This window comes from Hypomesus nipponensis, chromosome 4 (genome assembly GCF_054491055.1).
Source record: "Hypomesus nipponensis isolate SF chromosome 4, ASM5449105v1, whole genome shotgun sequence".
NCBI classification, from domain to species: Eukaryota; Metazoa; Chordata; class Actinopteri; order Osmeriformes; family Osmeridae; genus Hypomesus; species Hypomesus nipponensis.
The window spans coordinates 5,944,247-5,956,412 of record NC_140364.1 but is presented as its reverse complement, the minus strand read 5'-3'; the positions used below and the strand labels follow the sequence as shown (position 1 = coordinate 5,956,412).

Below are 12,166 nucleotides of genomic sequence, written 5' to 3'. Positions count from 1 at the left end.
CTATTCGTTAACGTCTTATGTCAATAAACAGCTGCGGTGACCTGCGATCAAGTAATGGAGTTTTGTATTTACCCATCCTTACCTATTTTGTAAAAAGCATTTACGCACAAGTGCTAAGAGATCTGAATTGTATGATAATAATTTTGTCAAAATTCATTGTTAAATAACCATTATAATGTTTGCCCACAGAGGAAACAGAGCCCCCTAGCGGGTGGAAAGAAACAACAGACATTTTTAACTTCGTATTGCACAGCATTTCAAGTACGTGGCAATGACAATGCACTTAAGAAAAAAATCAATTAATTTACAGTTGACAATGTGACAATGTCAATTATTTTCATTTCCTCTTGTCTGACATAGTGTGCCTTGCTTACTCGCATTAAGTAAGAATAGCTGCACTCAGTAGATGCAATTTGAACTTTCCGGTTTAAGATATGGTGGCTCTGCAAAAACTTAAGTAAATATAGATTATTTAGTTTCACAAATATTACTGTTCCTTCTGTGAAAAGAACCACAATTTCACCATCCGCACATACTACTATATCCTAAGACGTAATAGTTTCAATAGCAGAAATATTGAAAATGTTTTGTATCCTAATTTCAAAGACCGAAGACACAAAACATAATCAGAGGCATTTGAATTGTTCCTTCCACTATCCAAAAATAACCCACAAAGACAGGATGTCACAACTACTACTTCCTACTACTAGACAGAAAATATACTCCCTTGAGTGGTGGTTTCTCTCCATACCTCACCCTTTAACTCCACCCATCTTCACACACACAAACACACACACATGCTCAGATTCAGAAATACACAGAACTATGCTAAGAGACACACAACAACAAGCAGACATAGATTTTGTCTGTATTTTGTGATGAGGAAGGAACTCCTGTTGCAAGCATTAAGCGTGAGAATAGAAAGGGTTCCTTTGAGGGCATTGGACCTAAATCATTCCTCTGGAGATGGGCACTGAGCATGGGATCAACAACAAACAGTGAAGGTATCTGGATGGGCGCAGCATTGTGCAGTACTGCAGTGATACATCAGCTGCATAAGGGAGCACAGAAAAACACGAAACCACGTGGTAACATCTTAATAACCATGGCATCAAGGTTTAATAACACACACCACATCATGTCAGTTCATCGTGTAGAGGGAACATATTGCACTATAATGTATGCTCTCATTTATTATTTAATCTCTGCGCCTCAGTAATGCACCCTGCTTGAGCCAGTGGTGTCATTTAGATAGCCTTTCTTTTTCTGTCTCTTTTTCTCCATCTCTCTGTCTCTCTCTCTCTCTCTTTTTGTGTGTTAGAATTTCATTCTTAAATAACAACTCTAAAGTGGTACACATGCCTTGTGAATATCTCAGAAATTCAGCACCTTTAGAAAAATGTTACTATGTTAAAAAAAAAATGTTAAATGTTACATGTCCTATGTCAAAATAAACTCTTCTCTTCCTGTACCTTGAAGCTGCTGTGAGACTTACTATACTGTACTGTGACCAGGGATTTTCCGCTGTGTGGAATGCTGACAGGATTTATGTATTAGATAGATTAGAGGTCCGTTTCACATGCAATGTCCACGCTAATCCTACATTTTCTCAAATGGTTGGCCATTTTGATGTGTAGCATAGAAGTGGGTTTGAGAGAAACCAAAAGGTACTTCTCCACTCAACTGTTCAGCAGTTCATTCATGTCATATTAGCATTTCTACTTAGGGTGGAAAGTTACACCAGATTTACACGGGGCATCTATTTGACCTTCTGACCCAATATCAAAGGAAATGTCATATTGGCGCCAAAGCTCTCAGTCACATGACGTTGGGGATTATAGGTTTTGAAAAAGGGGTACTTGAACTCTGTAACAGGACACAGATCTGCTAATGGAGTGTATCCAAGCAACATACTGTGATTCTCAACCTGATGTATTGTATTGTAGTTTGTTAAGTAACACATATTATATTCCCTTGAATTAATTAGCAAAACAACATGTATCACAGAAAGTCTTATTGACCCTCCTAGGACTTTTGAATATAATTTGCATGGCATAACCTTTCTTTGAAGCTCTTTATTGACACATTCTCCAGGTCTCTCACATCTCAAAATCCTAATTATAAACACTGTGTGCAAAGACTGACCTCACATCATATCAGACAGTTACATAGTCCCTCTGTCAGATCATCCATCTCTTTACAGAAAAGTATTTTTTAACATTGAATCACTTTTCTCCTAATCAAAGTTTTAAGAGACTGGATTTGAAGGAGCTGTAACCGGAATGCTTACTATACAAATTATACTGCTTAATCCTACTATCACCTAGATATGTTTTTAAACCACAATTGGATGTGATGTTTGCCCTAATCCGACATTAGCCTCCTATTGACCTACAGTACGGTAGAAAGAACAGAGATTTATGTGAGGGTGGATGTTGGTTTCAGATGCCTTGGTCCAGTCTTTGACAAAAACAGTTCATTAATGTTGCCTAAATGTGATAGTTAATCCTGCCCCCTTACCATGGGTGTGTCAACATTGGGCCACATTAAATACTGACTCTAAGTAGATTATGTGGTTTAACGCCTGATTAAAAACCCAGACTAGAAAATAAGGATAAAGTATTCACTTTACTAAGACTGTCAGATGTAAAAAAAATAAAAAATAAATAAAAAACATTAATCTAGAGGTGTCACAGACAGTCAAATTGATAGACACACACTAAGAATGTGAAAGACATAAATAACATACAAACAGCCATTACAGACTCCAGAACTGTGTACTTTCAGCAAGAATTGTATCCACATTTGACAAAGTTTGCATCATAACTGAGTTAATTGACTTGAAAGCCCCTAAAGTCCCTACAGTATTCATTTGCAATAAAAAAGTTTTGGTACAATATAATGTGTGCTAAATGCTTTGCCACATATTGTCTAACCTTGCTGTTTATTTTGCACTACAGGTTTTGGTGCTCTGAGACATGAGGTATTCTGGTACTCTAAAACATGAGGCTGTAGGAGACAGGAGACCTCCCTCTGTTGGCAATGTTTCAACACTGCATCACTCTACATAAATTCCCTGTGGTTATTGCTGATGTTTCCATTGAGATTATTTCATCTGTATTCAGTAGTATCCGTTGCCGTGCCCTCCATCTTGGTATGTCAAGATGTGGAACACAACAACAAGAGTTTATGTCTCACAAGCAGAGTTTGCTTTGTAAATTATGATTTTTAGCAAGATTGAAACCTTCTCTGTCATAGGCACTCTAGTTGAGCAATCTGTCACACAAATGCTCTAAAATGTTAAGGCTGAATATGTTCATTGGTTTAAGATTTGTTTTTGTCATTGTAACATCCTCAATTGGTTCCTTGATCTGAAAAGGAAATGTCCATTGATGTTGCTTTCATTCAGATGCAAATGTTTGAACATGTCTTTGAGCCTGAAATCTGGGATTAAACTCTATGATTGTAGGACATCTGTGTGTATCTATGTGTAGTCTAACACACAAAGCTGAAGTTATGTAAACAAGAGAGTGCACGCACACATTATTTGTTTATGATTGTTACATAACCTGTCTTGAGGGAATTTCACACAGACCCATCCTGGACATACAAACTCAAGAAATGTGTTGATGGGCAGAAGGTGAATCATTGTTCATACACTGTGTGCTGTATGTGTGAGTATACACATAAACACAATGGAAGGTAGAATGTATGGATATCAGAAGATTGGTGTTGTTGCTTGAATCACAGTATCTGAAATTGTTACCACACTATGACTATAATAGTGTCACAGTAATTACACAGCCGAGGAAAACGATTTTACTCCATGAAGTTTACTAAAATGCAAGCAATGCAAGACAGGTTACACATACCATTTTTGTTGCACTTAAGCAGTATTCACAGAAGGGGGCAGCATTGTCTTTTGATGTACTCCTATTTCATCCACAATGTATATGTAGGCATTGGAGCAGACATGAAGGACATATACATCTCAAACAAGGATCAGTGTTATCAATTAGATTAGATTAGCACATACAAACATCATTAAATTAAATTGAGAAAAATACAAGATACTTTTTGGTAGACCAGCACTGACAATCATTTACATTTTTAGTCATTTAGCAGACGCTCTTATCTAGAGCGACTTATAGTAAGTACAGGGACATTCCCCCCGAGGCAAGTAGGGTGAAGTGCCTTGCCGAAGGACACAACGTCATTTGGCTCGGCCGGGAATTGATTACCAGCCCGATTCCCTCACCGTTCAGCCACCTGACTCCCTATTTAATGGTCTTGTTAGAAGACCAAATGGACAGGGTGAAGGAAACGTTTAAGACCAAATTGCCTAAACTGCTAAGTAGTTCCGTTTTTATATTTTTTAAGTCCTCGACTAAATAACAGAAGCTTTGATTCCATGCACTTTACTATAGATTTTCAGGGGTGACCCCTCATCCTAGGGTTTAGGGCTTATTACGGTGGACCTAATTTCTCACCAGTAATCAACCTATTGTGTTCAAGCCACATCCTAGTTCACCAATCAGTGTGAGTGGTGAGCGTGTGAGGGTCACGTTTCATGATCACTCCACCTCAGAACATGTCTGACCCACAAAGAGCAGACAAGACATGAAAGAAATCAGTGTAATTCAAATGAGACTAGAATATTTCTTTCTTCTTATCCCTGTTGCTCTCTTTCTCTCTCTTAAATTTGTTTTTAGGTAGCAACCACTTCCTGAACATTTACGGTTTTTTGTAATAGTGGTACATATGCCTTCAAATGAATATATTTGAGTGCTCTTTCTTTGGCGGCTGAACAGTCAAATACTCTCAATGTTCTCAATTTGGAATGTCTTCCTTCTCATACTGCTTCTTAATACAGTCATGCAAGGCGTTATTAAGGGACTGAGATATTTTTTTTCATGCATGACATTTCCGTAAAAAAATTCTGAGATGTCAGATAAAGAAACATATCATAACTGACACACGCATGCACGCGTGCAGGAAACGGCGACACTGGGAACACACACACATACATATATACAGAAGTGTCATAGGTGTTCTGGCAGTGCAGACTTGGGAACAGAAATGTGGGCAACCGTTGAAAGAAAACAAGACGGAATACATATTAAATAGCATATCTCAGAAAAAAATCCGCAGATAGCCATATGCTATATGATATAAATCATCAATATTAATAATGATATCAATCTAAAATAAACCTAGTCTTGGATCTCATTTCTAATATGAAGTGATTAGCAACCTCATGTTTCATAAAAAACACTCAAGTCCGGGTCGGAGTTATGATTATGGAAGATAGAAAGTGACCGGTCAGCACCAAGTGTTCGGACAGCTCCCAGTTCCTGCCGGCAGATAGGTTTTTGCTTCTTCAAGTCAGTGTTACACACGGTTCCCACAACCTTTAATCGATTTTGTAAACTGATAATTCTCTGAAGAATATTTTGCATAAAGGTTCTCTCATGCAGTGATGGAATGATTGGAACTATTTAACTACCTGCGCTTCTTCTTATGGATGCGATGAACGTAAGGATTTGACTCGGCTACCCTGCGTTGTGGAGTGTTACAACCAAGAATAATAACCAATTAAACTTCAAACCTAATCAAATCTGTTTCTAAACGGTGCGAACAGCAAGGACAAACACATCGTTTTTTGGATTTTATTCCTTTCTTCCCACATTTGTGGATTTGGATCCCATTTCTACAGAAACAAAAGCCTCCACCAGGTAAGGAAACCACTGCACCAATACTGATCTGAAAATCACACTTCTAAGTATGAAGGAGATGACTTGTTGGTATGGTGGGCACTTGGAAAAAACGGATTGATGTTGATCAACCAATGTTTTTCTAAGGTAATCTATTAACCTCTTACCCTAAATGCATGTATACTTAGAACCTGTATAAAAGAAAGGGTTCATCTTCTACTCGTAATGTTCTATTCCAAACACTAAAACGGATGAAGAAGGGTGATAACTTTAAGTTGATTCTGTTTGAGACAACACGATCTTGAATAGAATAGTAACATAAACTTTCCATACATGGAAAAGGTTTTCTTCGAGGAGCAGAGATGGTGTTCGGAAAGCATACGTCATATGATTATAAAAATCAGAAAGAGGAGACAAAAATGTCCTATCCCACATGTGCAGCTATTTGATTTGCAGCTATTGGCCGAAGTGGTGTTTGATTGAGCAGTAAAATTCTGTAAAATACTGTAAAATACAAACAGTGTATCTGCGCCTAAACAGTTCCCTCAGTTCTGCTATACAGAGTGCAAACTAAATGACAAACTGTAAAAAAAAACATCAAATGTATTGTTTCAAAACGATGGGTTTGATTGAAACAGGTGTGATATCTGAAGCAATATGGAGCACTTTTAAAGTGAATTAGGGCTTAATTATAGCAATAGTTGCTTGAATAAAGGAAGAGCCAATGGATGATTCATATATGCACATAATAGTTATACTTTCAAGTAGCTTACAAATGAACAGCACCAGCCACATAAGTGACACATTTATTGTTTGTTTCATCAGGATATCGACACATAAAAATCCGAGATAGGTGATATTTCTGTCGACTAAAATTTGGATTCAGTGAAATTGAAGTCAGACATTTACTGTCCACCAAGGTAATCAAAAACAAGACATTTTATCTTTCCATAACAGGTCATGTACAATGAACAATGCATCTTGTCTACAATTTATTCCTTCAAAACTATTCTTGTTATCTGTGCTGGAGATTGGACAGAACATATATATCCCTTGAGCTCTTTTCATCATGCAGGCCCTGAATGAGAGATCTCAGAGGGTGGAGGGCAGCAGCTGATTGCAGATGAGCTTCAGCTCTGAGGCTTAGGTGCAGGAAACAAGAAACAAGACATGGGGGTGAAGTGACACCGACACAGTGCGACTGTCAGAGATATGTCCTGGATCATTCTGGAACATTCCTCATTGCTGCACAGCTACTGTCAATCAAGGGCAGACACAAGCAAAATCATGCAGGTGGCTGAAAAGCTCATTATTTTGAACAGCTCCTTCACCCTATTGAGTCAGTCGGTGTACCTGCAGTGAAGGTCTTAGAAGTACACATGTGGAATAGTAGCAGTTTGGCAAATCCATCCTTGGCCGGGTTTGACAGATTCTCTTAACGCTAAGAGCTTCTTAGTAGCGTTCTAAGAACGCTCTAGAACGCTCTTAAAACGCTCCTAGAAATCTGGGAAACCTGGCCCTTTTCTTTAAATCTAACATGTCTCGAAGACTGGATCTGACAGACCCAGACATTAGCCAGGTCCGCATGACACCTGTCATGTAAACTATAATTTCTGTTCTGCACAGAGAAGAAATATGGAGGGGGGAGCTAATGCAGCCCTGCTGCCCATTCATAAAATGGGCAATGGGTGAAAATTTAAAAGGTTAATTTGGCTCAAAGTAGTCTCAAGGATCTGTTAATCTTTTTTTAGTGGCAGAAAACCCACAGGGTATTTTATCCTAAAATCTAAAAATATCCAAATGTTTCCAATATGTCCAATAGATAATAGTAGGGATAGTTTAGGGATAGTTTAGGGATATTCTTATCACTAGCTGATTGATGTCATACTCAGTATCAAATAAATGTTTTCAGTGTTTCAGCACTGTTTCACAATACTCCTATGCATTTTCTGCTTCTTGTGATTTATATGAAGGCAATGTAGCTTTACTTCAACCAAATGTCTTCAGTCAGTCCTTACAGTACAGGTTATCACTTCAAGATCAATCTCTATGGTCGTTGATACGTAAATGACATCCTTATCCGGTGAACGCTCATGAATTCATTGCATTGTCTCTAAGCCAACAGAAACCATGGTAACCATGTGGTGTCATGTAGTCAAATGAACATATGACATGGAGCTTTGACCATCTGCTTACATACGGTATTTATACAGTATACATCACACACTGTTGCTGGGTATGAATTGTGTTCAAATAACAGCTTTGATTTACACATTGAAATGCCTTGGTACTAAACATTTATAGTGCATTCACAAGTCTACTGAGGCTGTATGTAACTTCCATGAACTGCACATTCATACTACAAATTGCATAGGGACCCAGCTCTGTTTTTGAGAAAGATGTATGTCAGGTAAATGCATTATCTTTCAGGAATACTAAAGCTTGGTATGTTACCGTTAATGTTTTTTACTGTGTAAGTGAAATCCATCTGTTCACATGGTCTCCAAAAACAATCATACAGGATAACTTTATGCAATTTTGTAGTTGCAGTTACCGTGGAAAAATATTTGAACCATATAAATACCTGCAGGCATGACTGGAATACAACAATGTAACCAATATTCCCTCTAGCTCATACCCTAAATGACTAAATGTACCCTAGTGGTTCTCTCCTAAGTCTGAGTGAACAGTCTCATATTAAAAGCGACAGAACGGATGGCGTATCGTAGGTTTCCTGGGTCTCGCACGTGTAAACAACTCACGTGTTTGCCCTACCGAGTGGGTGTCAATTCTCATCTCAGCACTCAGAATACTGTTCTATACCGACGAATAGCACAGGCTGATAAGACTGCGAGAAGGGATTTACATCAGTCGAGATGACAGTGCTGTGGCCTGGACCCGCTGCAGAGTGTAGTCCTCAGACAGAAACAGACGGATCCTCCTGATGTTGCATCGGATATACTGACAAGGACCGAGAGACATGGGCACCAATGTGCCTCTGGAAACCCAAATTGTCATCGAGGATGTCATGTAGGATGTCATCTAGGTTTCTTGCAGATGAAAGGCTGCCACCGTGTATCCGTCAAGAGTGATAGAGAGCTCTAGTACTGGTGAGGATCTGGCAGGGATGAAGAACAGCTCAGTCCGGTCTGGAGTCTGTTTTAAGTTGTAGTAGGACGTTCAAGAACAGATGTACGACTAACAAACCAATATAAAAAAAAGTTGGGATTTGGTCGTAGCACAGATCCCTGTGGGACTCTTGCAGTTAGAGGTGAGATGCTAAAGGGGATCTTCTCCAGCTGACCTGGAAGGACCTGCCGATTATGGACCACATATTGCATTCCAGAGTGCAAGTGTTTTCCAACCACTTCGCAAACGTGCCTGCCTGCAAGCTCTCATAAATCATACTCAACCCGCTATTAGTGCTCTCCATCACTGATTAGTGTTGTAATTTCTGTTGTCCCTGCCACACCTTTTGTTCCACAGGATGGAGGGAAATGTGTCTATTGTGTGGGCGAACCCAACACCCCCACCAGAAAACAACACCTTCTTGGCGTCCTTTAGTAATTCCTCCTCCCTCCCACCTCCTCTGGACTGGGAGGCCCCCACCTTCACGGTCGCCGCCCAGTTCCGGGTCGCGGCCACCCTGGTGCTGTTTGTCTTCGCCGCCATCAGCAACCTCTCCGTGCTCATCAGCGTCACCTGCGGGAGAGGGCGCCGTCTCGCGGCCCACCTTCGGCCGCTGATCGGCAGCCTGGCCTCGGCCGACCTGGTGATGACCTTTGTGGTGATGCCCCTGGACGCCATCTGGAACATCACCGTGCAGTGGTACGCCGGGGATATTATGTGCAAGCTCATGTGTTTCCTCAAGCTCTTTGCCATGCACTCTGCCACCTTTATACTGGTGGTGGTCAGTCTGGACCGCCATCACGCCATCTTGCACCCGCTGGATGCGCTCGACTCTGGGCGCAGGAACAAGAGGATGCTGCTGGTGGCGTGGGTCCTCAGCTTCCTCCTAGCCTCACCACAGGTGGGTTTGGGTTATCATTCCGTAGCAGCTACTGTCGGGAGCTACTGTCGGGATTCAAACATTTCAGTAATCACAGATTATCACGGATCTTTTTCACATGCCACATGATTGCTTGGGCTCACTCTGCCTTAGATGTGAGAACACGTGCAGGTGAAAGAGGCTGATAGGAGAATACTGTCGAACTGCCCAATGCATTTAGAGAAAAGACAAGCTCTCAAAGTTGTTATTCCTCAGTACTGTCACTTGACTTGAATGACATCTCAGATTTAGAAAGGCTGGTTTGACAGATCCACTCAATCTCATGCTGAGAGGTACACTTCAGCAAAGAGTGGAGGGGAAAAGAAAATGCCAGAAAAAAGGAGAGGGAGAGAGAGAGAAGAAAAGAAAGAAAGAAAGAAAGAAAGAAAGAAAGAAAAAAAGGAGGGGAAAAGGGTTTATTACAGAAGAGTGTACAGAAAGAAGCAGACGGAGGAGAAATCCAACAGGAAAAGATGGCTTTGATGCTCTTGTAGGTACATTTGTTATTGAAAGTATGCACTGATGATTCTAGTTCAGGGTTGCGGGGCCTCTGAACCACACTTACAGAAAATACCTTTCAGTCTCTTCATGGCTGACTGCCTAAGTATTGCATCCCAAAAGGTTAGAGAGCTAAAGAGGGAAGCATTTGATCTCAGATCCAATCCCCCTAATGTACAGGGAGATACAACATGGCTGGCTTCCAGAGGATCCACTTTAAAGTATATTTTCTAAACGAGGAGAGAAATGCATGGCCACTTGGGCCGTGGGTGGGAAAACAGAGAAGGACACGAGGCGGACTACTAAATCGTATGAGGGGAAAAGGGATGGGAGATGCCAGACTGGAAAGAGAAGTAGGTGGTGAATTGTGGGGATCGATACGTCTGAAGTCCTCACCACCATCTGTCCTGTTACAATGTCCCTCGTGGGTGGCAGAACAAACTATCCGGCCACAACATGTCACAACATGACTTAGATCAACTTTGTGGGTGGTGGAAATGCATTGCGTAGGAGCAAATGCATGTGTTTCTCGTACGGTACATAATGCATACTATTTTTGTGACAATCAAATGTTGCTACAGATTTCAGATTTAAGAGGGTGTAGTCTGTGTGTGTCTCTGTGAAAAAAGTGTCTTTCTAACACCGGAGCGATCCTGTCCCTTCTTCCTTCTCCATGTCAAGCTGTTCATCTTCAGGGCTATCAAAGTTGAGGGAGTAGACTTCACTCAGTGTGTGACGCATGGAAGCTTCCAGCACCGTTGGCAGGAGACAGCCTACAACATGTTCCATTTTGTGACACTCTACGTTTTCCCGCTGCTTGTCATGAGTTTCTGCTACACCCACATCCTCATCGAGATCAATCGGCAGATGCATAAGAGCAAAGGTGTGTGCCGTCTTAGACTTTTACCCTTAACACATTCACAACTTAACATTCACAAATACCTTAATTCTGGGCTTCAAAAATTGTAGTCTACAAAATTTCTCAATGTGGCCATCTTAATCCCAACCACAAGTTTATTCCTGATAAAAATTCATAAAACAAATAGAAACCAAACAAATACCACGTCGGAATTACTGAAACTATAATTGGACAGTGGCCATTTGCAAAAACTCTTTCGAAGACACTGTACCATCTACCTCGTCTTGTGTCTCTCCAGGTGGTGAATCATGCCTAAGACGAAGCGGTACAGACTTGATCCCCAAGGCTCGCATGAAAACCCTGAAGATGACAATAGTGATTGTCGCCTCCTTCGTGGTCTGCTGGACACCCTACTATGTCTTGGGGATTTGGTATTGGTTCCAACCACGCATTCTCCGGAACATGCCGGAGTACGTCCACCACATTCTCTTTGTCTTCGGCAACCTCAACACGTGCTGCGACCCGGTCATCTACAGCTTCTACACACCTTCCTTCCGGGCGGATCTGGCTGATGTGGTTGCGTGTTGCTGCGGCCGCCGACATGACAACGCCTCGCCAAGGTCCATGGATCATCTCTCGGGTAGCAGGGGCAGGCCCAGTGCGGAAGTAGAAGCAGAATCGTCTGACAACCCCAGTGTTGACCATCCAAGTGGGAACCTAGGGTAAATACTACCAGATACGGACTATAGACTATGAAACTCACCAAACTACCCTACTGTAAATGTCACATTGCCTTAGAGTTTTGTGGACTTTTGATAATCCGAAAGATTTTACATTGTAGCCTGCAGTGGCGGTTCTAGACTAATTTTACTAAGGGGGCCAAGAGGGGGCCAGTGTTTAATCCGAGGGGCACATAAAAAACTGAAACAAATGATATTTAAACATTAAATACTTGCATTTACTTTACATAAAAATCATACAAAATGCTCTGGCTCCCTCTTCCAGCTCCTCAGCTTTCTCAATACTTTGATATATTTTTCTAACCTT

General features: G+C 40.9%; 1 protein-coding gene across 1 annotated transcript; it reads left to right on the top strand.

The window, feature by feature from the left end:
• The first annotated feature begins 9,192 nt into the window (after positions 1–9,192).
• On the top strand, positions 9,193–11,845 carry LOC146295204 (gonadotropin-releasing hormone II receptor-like). The gene is made up of 3 exons (XM_084695422.1): positions 9,193–9,744; positions 10,942–11,143; positions 11,418–11,845. Exons 1-3 carry the CDS (start codon positions 9,202–9,204, stop codon positions 11,843–11,845), a joined length of 1,173 nt encoding a protein of 390 aa, XP_084551548.1. The 5' UTR covers positions 9,193–9,201.
• Positions 11,846–12,166: the final 321 nt, after the last annotated feature.

Bases quoted from the DNA above. Each gene is read 5' to 3' on its own strand.
- LOC146295204 (XM_084695422.1), top strand. From the start codon at position 9,202: ATGGAGGGAAATGTGTCTATTGTGTGGGCGAACCCAACACCCCCACCA. The intron at 9,745-10,941 runs GTGGGTTTGGGT...CTCCATGTCAAG, and splicing joins TCCTCCTAGCCTCACCACAG to CTGTTCATCTTCAGGGCTAT. The intron at 11,144-11,417 runs GTGTGTGCCGTC...GTGTCTCTCCAG, and splicing joins GCAGATGCATAAGAGCAAAG to GTGGTGAATCATGCCTAAGA.